At 39.9% G+C, this 12,992-nt stretch overlaps 1 protein-coding gene across 16 annotated transcripts in view; it reads right to left on the bottom strand.

Annotated features, from left to right (window-relative positions):
• The window catches only part of DOCK10 (dedicator of cytokinesis 10), a 208,645-nt gene that overhangs the window by 114,976 nt on the left and 80,677 nt on the right, over positions 1-12,992 (bottom strand). For all 16 annotated transcript variants that reach the window (XM_045575320.1, XM_045575321.1, XM_045575322.1 and 13 more), the window contains exon 2: positions 8,854-8,973. In XM_045575320.1, coding sequence (XP_045431276.1) covers positions 8,854-8,973 — 120 coding nt within the window. The remainder of the gene's footprint in view (positions 1-8,853; positions 8,974-12,992) is intronic.

The following is a 12,992-nucleotide window of genomic DNA, read 5'->3' on the forward strand; positions in this document are numbered from 1 at the left end:
TGCACTATAGTCTCCTATTGATTTTGTGCATTTTGAAAAAAAAATAGCTGTTCTAAATACTCTAAGTGTGGTGGGAAGTAGAGTACGTAACATGGCCCAAATGTAACCTTCCTGTTCAGTTACCCTATAAACCTGCCGTCCCACTAAGATCACTGCTCTGTACAATAGAGTGAATACTGATCTATTGTAAGAAGCTTATTTTTCTTAATAGTAAGCTTCTGAAATGTGAGCTCAGGTTTTCAGTAACAATAATTACATCACTACTTGATTCATGATGTCGTGTAGTAAACATAGAGCCCCCATACTTAAGCTAATGTTCATATGCAATGTATGAGATTGGGAATTCATTCAGGCTGAGGTCATAAAAACAGATCATGTGTTTAGTCATGAGTACAATGGTTATGAGTGATTCCTGATGACCTCTGGTTTTGAAATGATAACTTGGGGTGAGTCAACCCAGTTTAGATTTAGAGATAAATCTAAAACATTATTTTACAGCATGCATGGAATTATAGCACATCTAATACTTAGCACAGAATACAGAAGATACAAGAAAAGGAATACACGTTAAAATAAATGCCCATAACAGGTTATTGGCCAGTTAAATTTTTTGTAATACTGGAGAACCTGCCTGAAAAAGCAGTTTTAACTGCAAGAATCGTGGTACTTCTGCTCACTTTTGACTTTTATAATGTGTCTCCTCGAAGCAAAAATAAATTGATCAAATAAAAAAAGTATACAGTCACATTTGTTAAGGTTACTGAGAATTTCTTTTCTGAGAATTGGATGCTTTCAGACCACGACAAATTGCCTTGGCCACAGCAGACTTCCTGTTCTCTTTTATAAACCGTCTGGTCGACAATTAGTACAGCTCAATAGCATGAAATGGATCTGAGACTGGGCTGGAACTCAGCCGAGCTCCTCTTCTGGAGGTAGTTTTACAAGCGGCCTATTGTGCAGAGATTAGGCATTTGGAAATAAAAACTATCATTTTTATTTATGAAACAATGCATGCAGGCTTGTTTGTCATTTCAGGCCCATACTATTCAGACCGCTTAGACTACGCCCTGTCACTTTCTGGTTCCTCCACTCTGCAGTGGGCTGTCTTGGTGGCTTTGCCACAGCCACCATTCTGCTGGCACACATGACCACAGAAGACTTCATTCCAAGCACATCAGGGCCATTTCTCAATTGACCAAAGGCCACTGTCTAAGTCTAAAAAAGAGGCCACTTATCCTATCCTGGGCTGAGCACAGCTTCCTGTAACAGCATTGCATATCCCAGCTGTTCAAAGAAGAAGACAGAGATGCTGGTGTCAGCAGTAATCAATCAGCCCCAGCTTGAGAAGTCAATGGGCCTCACAACAGGGATTGTTAACTAGCAGTTGCAATCAATCCCAACCCAGCACGTGTCTGAATGTGACCTCCAACACAATTTCTCAGACTGAGACACGGACAGTGCCTCAATTTTAAACAGGAGCTTATATTACACTAGTTACTTGAAAAACATTTTTAAAAACCACATTCAGAAGAGTATTGTTGTGATTTCATTTTTTTAAATTTTTAAATACATAAGAAAATCACTTTAATGCCTTCATTGTGCTGAAGGTAAACTGTATGGGAGATGCACAGATAGTGAGCAGCCATCACTGGACAGTCATCTTCCTCCAGCCAATGTGAGCATGGAGACATCTCTGTTACAGGATGTAAGTGTATAAGGAGGGAGGTTTGGAGCCTTATTTAAGTTTTACTCCTAGACTGGCAAACCCCTGAGCAAGTCATTTCACTTCTGTTTTGTGATTCATTTCCTAGTCTTCAAAATGTGCACCTCCTTTTAGGAGGTGAGGATAAAATATTCTACGTACTATGGAAAAATGTTAGCGTGAATAGAACCCAGTGCTCCAACATACAGATACTTATGCACTAGGACCTCCCCTGGGCAAGGACTCCCGACAGTGGTCTGAGCTCTCTCCAAGGTTGCACAGTGAAGAAACATGCTGGCTGTGAGGCCGGAAGACATGGCCCTGTCATGACCCTGTGACGAGCCGCCTCAGACACAAGCAGCCCTGACACAGACAGCCACCCTGCCATGGCATCTTCTCTCATGGCTGCTCACATCCCTTCTTCTATCCGGGGCTCAGTCCTGCACCATTTTTGCCCATGCTCCTCCGCTTCTCAGAGAATCCCTTTCTTTCCTTGTTCTTTTCTCATCTGAGGCTTAGGATAGGTGCCAATTCCATTTGAAAATCTTCTCTAATTCATGCAACATAGATTTTCTCTTCTTTGAACTATATGGTTGCCACCTGTAGCTTAACTATAGAATCTTTAGGGCAAAAACTCTGCAAGGTGATTAGTTAAGTCAGTCATTGTACAGGTGTGTTGTTTCAAGTATAAATCACAAAAACTCTGCTTTGAGGATAAATTATAGAAAGAAAGTAAATGCTTTGCCGTGTTCTTCATGATATTTTGTTTGTTTTAAGGAATGAGTGTAGACATATATTTTTATTGTTGTTATGTGTCCTATATCTGGTTTAGGTATATCCACAGGGCTGTAAACCATCATCAATATTTAATTTTAGAACAGTTTCATCACCCCCATCCCCCACTCAAAACCCATACCATTAGCAGTTACTTTCCATTCTTCCTTTTTCCCAACCCTTGATGATTACTAATCTACTTTATGTCTCATAATTTGCCTATTTTGGACACTTCATGCAAATGGAATCATACAGTATGCGGCTTTTTATAACTGGCTTCTTTCACTTACATAATATTCCAAGGTTCATCCATGCTCTAGCACGTGTCAGTACTTAATTTCCTTTCAGGTAGAACTGTTTATCCATTCGCCATTTGATGGACATTTGGGTTGTTTCCACTTTGGGGTTATTTGAATAATGCTTCTATGACTATAAGTGTCCAATCTTTATTTGGACATACATTACTAGTACAATGGAGCCCAGGGCAATCTCCACACGTTCTTACTGAATTGAAATACACACTCCAGACTGTTTTACTACAGTGCCAATTATTCAATGTCACCACTCACTGTGGATTTCAGGGATATTAAAGTATTAATTTCCCTCAAGTTGTGCACCTTATTTTTCTAAGACGCAGCTGGCCACAGCATATTACTTGGACAGAAATTCTAATAATAAAAGTCAAGGTGCTTATGTTCATTTATCTTTACAGTTACTCCCCATCCTTGAATAAAAGGCTTTTCAAATCTCAGCTTCATTAGCTTGTAAATGACAGAACTATTATAACTTAGAAACAACCTAGTTTGACAAAGACTATTATTTAGCTTTTAAATCACAATTATAGCATTCTTGCATGAACACTGGGAGTCACTTGGGCTCAGAAGCCAAGGATTAAAAAGAGGTTGAGCCCAGGTAGTACGGCTTAGTGGCTGAGCATCGACCTATCAACCAGGAGGCCATGGTTTCATTCCCGGTCAGGGTACGTGCCGGGTTGTGGGCTTGATCCTCAGTGTGGGGCATTCAGGGGCCAGCTGATCAGTGATTCCCTCTGATCATTGATGTTTCTATCTCTCCCTCTCCCTGCCTCTCTGAAATCAATACAAAACATTTTTTATAAAGAGGTTGAGATTCCTATAACATGTTAGGTTGTGTCTCAGTAAGAAAAGCAAGGAAAAAACAAACAAACAAACAAAAAACAGCCAACAATCTTATGACCTTTCTGCCTTTCAAAAATTAAAATAAGACCTTTCTGCTTCCTCTCACCAAATGACCCATGTGGTTGAGTCTGGAAATCCCCATCACCAGTTGCTTTTTATAGCCAAAAACATACTATGAAACGAACAAACCATTGGTATGCTAAGAAATCACAATTCACTCAGTCTTAATATCAAGCCAATGAAAATGGCAGGATGAAGAGCCCTGAGCGACTAATTCTGTAATGAATTAGGGATTTGATATGAAGGAGGGTTTTGAGAAGATGGTGTGACTATCTAAATAGGCTATTTCAGGTGTGTGGCATAGACCTTTGACTTTGACAATGGAATTTTTCCAGGTTAAAAGCATAACCTTGCCTATATTGGTGATAGTCACAACTTAGCTCTCAGAGATGGACTATAAGGCTGAACTGAAACATAAGAGTTTTCCTGGTGTGGGCAGTATTGAAATATGCTTTCCCACAGTGTGAGGTGTTGCTAGCTTTCAGACCTCTAAACTTTCTTATTTATTTACACTTTGTAACTCCCAGAAATTATTCCACCTCCAGCTCTCGGTGTCTTTCACTTAGCAAGAGACTCATTTCTGGCTTTCTCACTCTGTGTTCTTCTATTTTGTGTCTTCCTCTCCTTAAATGGAATCGCTTCACAATATGATTCAGGGTGTCCTCAACACTGTCCTCTAGCTTTTATTTTTACCTTCCTTTACTCTCCTTGCCTAATTCACTAAGCTGCAATTTGGTGACTAAGTTCTTTATTTTTTTTAGGGTCTTAAGTTTCTATTGCTACCAGCTTCAAAAAGATAGATGAGAAAAACAAGACTGGCAAATATAATTATTGAAGTAGTACATGTTTTTGAATGTACTGTTAATGAGCAGGCCAAAACTGCTTATTTCTAGTGAATCATTCTAAGTCATACGGGTCATGATGCCCGCTTCCAGAACCCACGCACCAGGAGAAATCGTTTCTACCTGGAGTGTCAAGATAAAGGAAGATGCTGCTACTTCAGTTCCTTCTCCTGGAAGAAGATGTTTTTAATTCAGTGTTCAGCAGTCTTAAGTGAATGCTCATGAGTCAGACACTGTGTTGAGTACTTGAAATACAGTTATAAATGGATTTCTCCTTTGCCTAGTAACAAAAAGCATGTGCATAAGTACATTAAGTGTTATAGGGAGGAAATGAGCCAGGCACTGTCCTTGGTGGAATGAGTCTCTGCAGCAGGGGGTCATGATCTCAGTGCTGTTTTTCTGAGGTGACTTTTGAGGAAAGTATATTAATGATCATTTTATTCTTCATTACTTCATTCTCTTTATTCTCAAATTTCCTTTCAGAATGGCTGTTTGCTTCGTAAAGGAATAAAGTTATATTCTAAAATAATAACTTACATGTTTCTAAAATAAATATTAACTTTCTACTTGTGTTGTGCCAAGTGCCACCCTTATTTCTGGGGGCTTTGCAATGACCAAGATAAAAGATATCCCGTCTTAGTACAGGCGACACTCTGACAGCGAGAAACACCAGGAATGGCAAAGCAAACAGATATTTCTAGGTAGTGACACACTCTACAAAGAGAAGCAAGAAGGCTTATGGGGTAGGTGACATAGTGTGGGAGTTGGGAAATGGAGGCTGGAGGTCAGGGATGTGTCTTTGGGGAGGGAGCATAAGAACTGAACCATGAATGAAAAACAGGAACCAGCTTGCAAAACGGGTAAAGGCCCTGTGACCTTGGCAAGCTCAGGCAACAGAAAGAATGGTAGGTAGGTTATCCATGTAGTCAGGGAAGAAGCAGCAGGACCCTTTAAAGGCCACTTCTGGGGATCCAGGCCAAAAATGATGGTGATGAATGAAGGCTTGGGCCAAGAGCTTGGGTAGACAGAACCGAGGTAGGAATTCTTGACACTAAGCATTCTTAATCAACTTTATGTTTCATCCATATTAGGGCACACACATCTTAACCACAGGGCTTTTGCTTTTCCTGTCAGCCTCACTCGTCTAGGAAGTGCTGTTCTATATTCAGTGCCTTGTGTGTGCTAAATAAATATTGATGAAACAAACCAAGCAATGAATCATGTCTGCTCTCAGTGTGGGTGCTTGGAAATGTGGAAACACAGAAGTGAGCTGAATTCTCCAATCAGTGAGTCACAGTTGGGCTAAGGACCACTGGAAGGAGGGTGAGGAGCTGGAGCTGTTCCCCTTCCTTCTGTTCTTGATACGTTAGGATTGGAGTGGTCATCTACTACCACTTCCCATGGGACGGGTGGAGACTGTCCACACACATCCCACAGAATCCTTACCATCGCTCAAGAATGAGTCTGGGAAACGATCCTCTAGCCTGGTGAACAGGAGGCTTGCTGTTAGTAACCAACACCCCTGACATGTGACATAGGTAGAAGATGGGGCAGAGAGGGGCAGATAATCTGTAAGGAAGGATCTTAATTCCACGTAGAGGAAGAGGGAAAAACCCCAACACATAAAGACAATTAATTTTAGCAGGAATCTGTATAGCAGATTCTGTAAAGGGTCAGGTAAATTGTTTAGGGTCCTCTAAAAATAACAACACTCACATAAAAATCATTCTTACTTCACAGGACATATAAAAATAGACATCAAGCCACCCATGGGCCACAGTTTGTCAACTCAGGAGGGAGGAAAAACTATCCATCTGCATTTTGTTAAAAAGCTGGCAATTTCATGCAGTAATATTCGACACCATTCTTTCATTTGGCAGGTGCTTAATGTAAACGAAAATTTAGCTACTTGTCTGATCAGGGGGACTCCTTAGCATCATATGTCTCTTGAACACCTGCTAATTGGCAGTTAGTCTCCCAACTGTTCTCCCAGGTTCCTCTTCACCCTCTTATATGCTCTAATAACACACACCAGGCCACTTGTTCTCTTTGAAACACTCCAGTGACTTGCCACTTGCATTTGAAGATGGCTCAACAGCTTACCTTGTCCTTGCCTGACTTCCTCTCTGACCATCCTCCCTCTCTGTTCGCCCAGGCCACTCTTCAATCTCAGAGCGCTCTCTGCGGGGCCTTTGTAACAGCTTCCTCAGCCTGAAATGCCCCTCGTAGCTTTTAGCATGGTTGGTCCTCCTCAGTTTAATCTTGTTATTGGTGTTGTCCGTGACCACCCAGTCCAGCTCCTCTAGTCAGTTTCTATTGCATGGCCTCCTCTCATTTTCTTCATGGAACTGCTCTTTCTCCAAACTATCTTGTTAATTAATTTGTTTACTTTTTTTTTTTTTTGCCTTATTCCTCCCAGTAAAAGGTAAGCTCCATTAAAACAAGGTGATTTCTATCTAATCAATGCTGATCCCCCATTCTGAGATTCATGCCTAACACTCAGGATTATACATTTGTTGAATGAATAAAGAAAGGACATAGTCTGAGGGGTGACAGAATGTTATACCCAGAATTGTGCTAGTATATTATCCCAGTTGGGAATTAGGGTGACTGTGTTTGACAGGGGTGAGGGTTGGATAGGGGAAAAAGAGCATGGCCTTGAGAAATGGACAAGAACCAGATGTCGGAGAAGCCCTTGGGCAATGCTCGGGGGTTTGCCCTTCATTTGGTTGGCTATGGGGTTGATGGCACAGGATAAAATAATTCAGTGTGTTTACTGGAATGTTCACTTTGGGAAAAGAAAAAAAAGTACCTATTATGTGCTCTGTTTACACCAATAGGACAGAAAGGTCATACCATAATCAGATCATTTTGACGTGAGTGTGTGAAAGATACCAAAAAAAATGAAGTCAAATTCAGTGAAAATGTTTCATGTCATCTACTCTCTTCTTGAGTTTGGGAACTTGGTGTAGCTTTTGACATATTTCTGAACAACAGAGCTAGGAGAAAAAGTTCTCCAAGTTTTGAGGGTTTTTTTCGTGTGTGTGTGTGTGTGTGTGTGTGTGTGTGTGTGCTGTTGTTTGACAGAGAAAGGCTGTTAAGTCTGCTTTCAGTTGGAAAGAAAATGAGGATACAGAATTAAAAACAAAGATGGGTCAACTTTGTGTTTGCAGTTCAAGACCTAGTGGCCTGATCCAACCATGATAATAAGATCTCTGCATGAGATAAGCTTCTCTTAAAGTGTGTCAAAAGTGGGAGCCATTTAAAAATCTGAAAAAGATTGGGAGAGTTTCCTTTTCCTACTTACAAATCTATCGCCTTTCTTCTATCCTTCTTGTACGTGGAACAGAAAATTAACTTCCATAATACCTTCTTTTTTATTGAGCCATGGAGGAAGGTGAAAACAATAAACATTTAGAAGCCAGAAGCCTGATCTGCCCCCAAAGAAGGGGAGGGAAGGGAAGTCTGAGGCTGTTTGAGGAAATGTGAGCTCTGAGGCCCAATGGTTCTTTCACAGGATGACCTCAGAGCCGTCTTACATCTGCTTTAAAATGCTCACGTTGGTGATGTCGGAGAGTCCCTTTCTTTTAGGAAAAAATGGGAAAATTTACCACCTGCCCCTGGAGATCTGTTTCATAATTAGACATTTACTAGCAATTTATAATGTTTAAAATAAACACAAATGGAATGGTTGGGACACATGGCTGCTCAGCACCCATAACTTCACTGTGTTCCTTCTCAACACGCATTTCATTTTTATTCATTCTGTTTACCTCCCTAAGAGTGGTCTCTGTGCCAATGAACATTGTCCTAGAAAGGGCATATCAAAAAATCACAAAGCCCTCCATGAAGATGCACCTTCCTAGCTTTCTTTGCCCACAGGCCTTATCATTTCCTTATGAAAGGACATCCAAGATTAAGAGTGACTTTTAAGAATTGACTCTTTTGGGCCAAGAGAGTCCCACCTTTGTCATCACTTGGTTACAGTTGCTTGGAACCTTTTAGTTAGAAATGGTCTGAAGGAGGAAGTAGGCCAGGTAGGACAGTGGTTGGAAACCCATACATTGGCGGAGATACAGGACTAACTGCACCCAGGCAGTGAGTGCCCTGTGCTGCTTCCATTCCAAGTGGCCACTGTGTCACTTAGCCACCATCTTCCAAATGTATGAGGTTCTTGGGCACTGGAAATTGCTGGATGGAGACTACCACTGCAGTGACTGTAACATAGGGTGACCACAGGAAGGGCTGGACCCCCCTAACCCCCTAATCATTTTGTGGGCCCTCCTGAACTTGGATGGCTTGAAAGGAGCACACTTACAGAGAAGTCGTCACTGGGGAAGAAGAGGAGATCTCGAAGGGGATCATTCTGATACGTCTTTTCAAGTTCTTCAATGATAGTTTCATAATCCAAAGGCTCAGGAAGTCTGGGTTTTTCTTGCTGTAGAAAAAGAAAACATAATATTAACCACTGACACATATAATCTTCTTAATGCCTGGTTGGGTTTCATGTCTTAGTATCACCAAGGCTTTGACATTGCACAATCTTCCAATAGCTTCACAGAGACTCCCGTCATTTAGGGCAAAGCCACACAACTGTTATATCCAGATCTCAAATAATAGGAGAAGATCCTGAAATATGTGACATCTCACTCAGTAATCTAAGCTGTTCACTAAGTCCTCACACACCCATAATTCTATGTAAACTTTACCTTTGTCAATGGGAAGAAAGATCTTCTGTTACTTGCTATAGTATTATAATGATCATTATCACTTTTGCTGAATTAGATACTTCCTTGTGAGGTTTACTTGAGCCTGTTTCAAAATGTTGGCACCCTGCTAGCAATCAAAGTATCACAGGCTACCTTAGTTGTCACTGAAGCATAGATCCTGTGTCAGAATTAATTGCTTGGCTCTGAGCCTTTTTGCCTTGATAGCAAGAAGCTGGATGATTCTCTAACAGAAATGAACAACATAACTATTATGGGCACAGTGTGGTGAAAATGGAGAAGAGTCTGAAAATAGCTTTATAATCACACTGCATTGAAGACATGAAGCTGAAGTCCTGGCTTGTGTAGCTCCTTGGTTAAAGCAATCTCCTGATGGGCCAAGGTTGCCGGTTTGATCCCCGTTCAGAGCAAATACAAGAATCAACCAATTCATGGATAAATGAAACAACTAATAAACCCTTCTCTCTCTCTCCTGCCCCATGCCCCCCACTCCCTCTAAAATTAATAAAAATAAAATAAAATGAAAAAGTCCTAAAGCTGAAAAGAATGGCACTGCCTTCAAATAAGCTGCCCATAGTACTACAATAGAAAGATAAAGAAATGCTAGTGGGAGAAGGTGTGATTGTTTAATTATAGGGTTGGTGTGTTTAAATGATAGAGCCCAAAAGAGAGAATAACAGATCACAGAACATAAAATCAAGGACACGACTAAGTTCCCTGTCCCTTTGATGATTTATATTAACCCAAATGAGAAGAAATGGTTGTTTGGTTTATTTTAAGGCCCGGAAGCTGGAGTGGGCACCATGAAATGTGTATGCTAAAGTTATCTTGAAAATGAAAATAAAATTTGTTTTCTTTTTCACGACAATGACATCAACAGTTTCCCACTACCCTTGCTCAACCCCAGTTTGCAAGGCACACAGATTTAGCTTCCATTTCTAAGGCCTTCTTTGAAAGATCTCTGCTGCTAAAGCCCCAGAAATCTTTATTGATGTTTTAATAATTTCTAATGCACTCCTCAAAGTAACAGTCAATGTTTGATTTTATGATTTTCCAAATATAAAAAGTGAAACAAAACAAAATGTAACACAATGGGCCAATAATAAATATTTCCATGTACTTTCTGCATCAAAATAAAAGAAAATTAACCCATTTTATAAATCCTTAAATAAATGGAGGAAAATGTAAAGTGAAGATTTTCTCTGGAAAGGGCCCTTTCAGCAAGATTGGTAGATGTAGCAAATAAAATTCAGAACTCCATACACTATTTGAAGAAAAGAAGACATTTGTTGCCCAACATAACCTACTACATGAAAGAGCTGTAAAACTCAACATTTTGAAGTAGAAAAAGTAGAGACACTACGACATCAATTAAAGTAATTAAAAACAAAATCTTCCTAAAATCAGTATCTTTTGACAAAAATTACTTTATTTAGACTTATTTTAAGTTACAATTCCCTATATTCCCAGGCAAAGGTCAATTCTAAAGATCACAAAATGATAGCTTAAGAGACATGCAGTTTCCAAATGTTTGGTTTGGTGCAAACATTTATTTCATTTTATTTTTAGTTGGCTTTGAATGCCTTTCAAGGGTGGTATTTCACTCCAGTTCAGCTATGGATATCCATAGTCCTTTTCTATTACCTCCTATCCTGTAAAACCATACCTTGATTTTACCTACTGCCCCACAAGGTCAAATCTGAAACACCTGTCTTATTCTAGAACCTCTTTCCCACCCTAATACAATTTTTGTATATTAAATGTAGCAAATAAAATAGAATGTATTGTAAAAGCATCAGACAGCTCTTATCTCAGTCACAGATTTGGTTGGTTATGTCCCTTTTCTTTCTTGTGTTTTCAGCTTTAGTGCTTGAGCCCTTTGGTCTCAAGCTGGTGGCATAACTACTAGCACTTTCCTTCTCTCATTTCTTTATACCACCATGTGAGCATGTGGCTCCTTTTGTATTGCAATTGACAGATTTAAAGGCAAATGGCATCAAGATATTTTAAGAGGCCCCCTACAATCTTGTTTGCACTGTCTTTTAAATTTCATCTCCCATCAGCTACAAACTACAGGATTAATAAATAAGCTGGAGACTAGCAGACCTTCAAAGAAGACGTTTTACTAGGGCACCTCTTCCACCTGAAGTACATGTCACTTAAATTCATAGAATAGAAAAATTAGAGCTCACAAGTCACAATAAAACCATAGAAAAACTAAGTCCTAAGCTTTCCTTGTTATGCCCAATAAAAACCATAGCTTATAACAGATGTAAGCATCTATCGGAGAGTAGATTTTCATTTCAGGCTAAAACATACAAGTTAATCAATAAATTACATTTATGAAGACTTTCTTGTTTAAAATGCTGCACTGAGATTATTTTGACACAAAGTTACAAAACCTAGCTGATCTGCTTCATCTAATGTATTCAGTCTTGACCTCTGGAAGAGATATATTAGTTGAGTGCTATCTTTTCAGAAAACTTGTTAATTAATTCAGAATATTCAATGCTTGTGTAATTTTCAGGATATTCAATGCCTTATAATTTTTGTAGACATGATGGTTTTTGTGTTTTTGTAAAACTATATTTTTATTTATTTCAGAGAGGAAGGGAGAGGGAGAGATAGAAACATCAATGATGAAAAAGAATAACTGATTGGCTGCCTCCTCCATACCCCACATTGGGGATCAATTCCACAACCTGGGCATGTACCCTGACTGGGAATCGAACTGTGACCTCCTGGTTCATAAGTCAACACTCAACCACTGAGCCATGGATGGTGGGGTGGACATGAGGTTTTAAAATGCAAATTACAATGATATATTTCAGAGCATGTAGAGCCTGGGATCTGGCAGTGTTTGGCATGAATGCATTATGTTCTGTGACAGTGAGAATCCAGGCTATGGATCCGGTAGTTCTCTCTGAAGCAGGAGAGCTGTTTTGTTCAATATTTCAGTCAAAGAGACAGATGTATATAAGGATGGTGGGATAAGTTAATTTCTCAGTACAGCTGCTTGCAGAGACACTGAGTAAAACTGGTACTGAGCAGCATTGATTTATAGCTTTACAACGGCTGGATTTGTCCCTCTAGAATTTAATGTGTCTCTTCTTCTGGAAATACTCCAACTGGGTGGAGGCATGTGCCAAGACTGCCCTGGATTGGATTGAGTTTTTATAGTGCTTTTTACACTCACTCTCTTCCTCTCAAATCAGTAATGAATTTCATTAGGTATTCTAAAACCACTCCAGGCCTGGGAAAAGGCACCCACCAGTACCTGTTACTATGCAGCAGAGCTGCTGTTGCATCACATGGGTAACAGGCACTATTCTTCCTACACAGTATTAAGGGATTTGTTTGCTCCACTTCCCCAAATCCACAGCTCTGCTCCAACTCAACTTCACAGCAGAAGAATGGGATCCTGTCACCAAAACAAATGCTCCCTTCCCTTCTACTTATTCCTCACTTCTCATGGATTACCAACACAAAGTCTAAGTCCTAGTGTTGGTCAACCTGCCATCTTTGTAACAGCCAGTACTGCCAAGATCCCTTTAATTGGTTTGGAGTAGTCGCTGGTCTATGCCTTAGCTAAAGATTCCAATTGCAAGAACATAATGCCCATTACAAAGATCTGAATTGTTTTCATAATTGTAATTAAATATTAAATGGGTGAAGAAATGACGCCGAGGACTAAGCATTCGAAGTGTGTAACACTAAACAATTAAAAGAC

This window comes from Pipistrellus kuhlii, unplaced genomic scaffold (assembly GCF_014108245.1).
Source record: "Pipistrellus kuhlii isolate mPipKuh1 unplaced genomic scaffold, mPipKuh1.p scaffold_m20_p_7, whole genome shotgun sequence".
In the NCBI taxonomy this organism is placed as follows: domain Eukaryota; kingdom Metazoa; phylum Chordata; class Mammalia; order Chiroptera; family Vespertilionidae; genus Pipistrellus; species Pipistrellus kuhlii.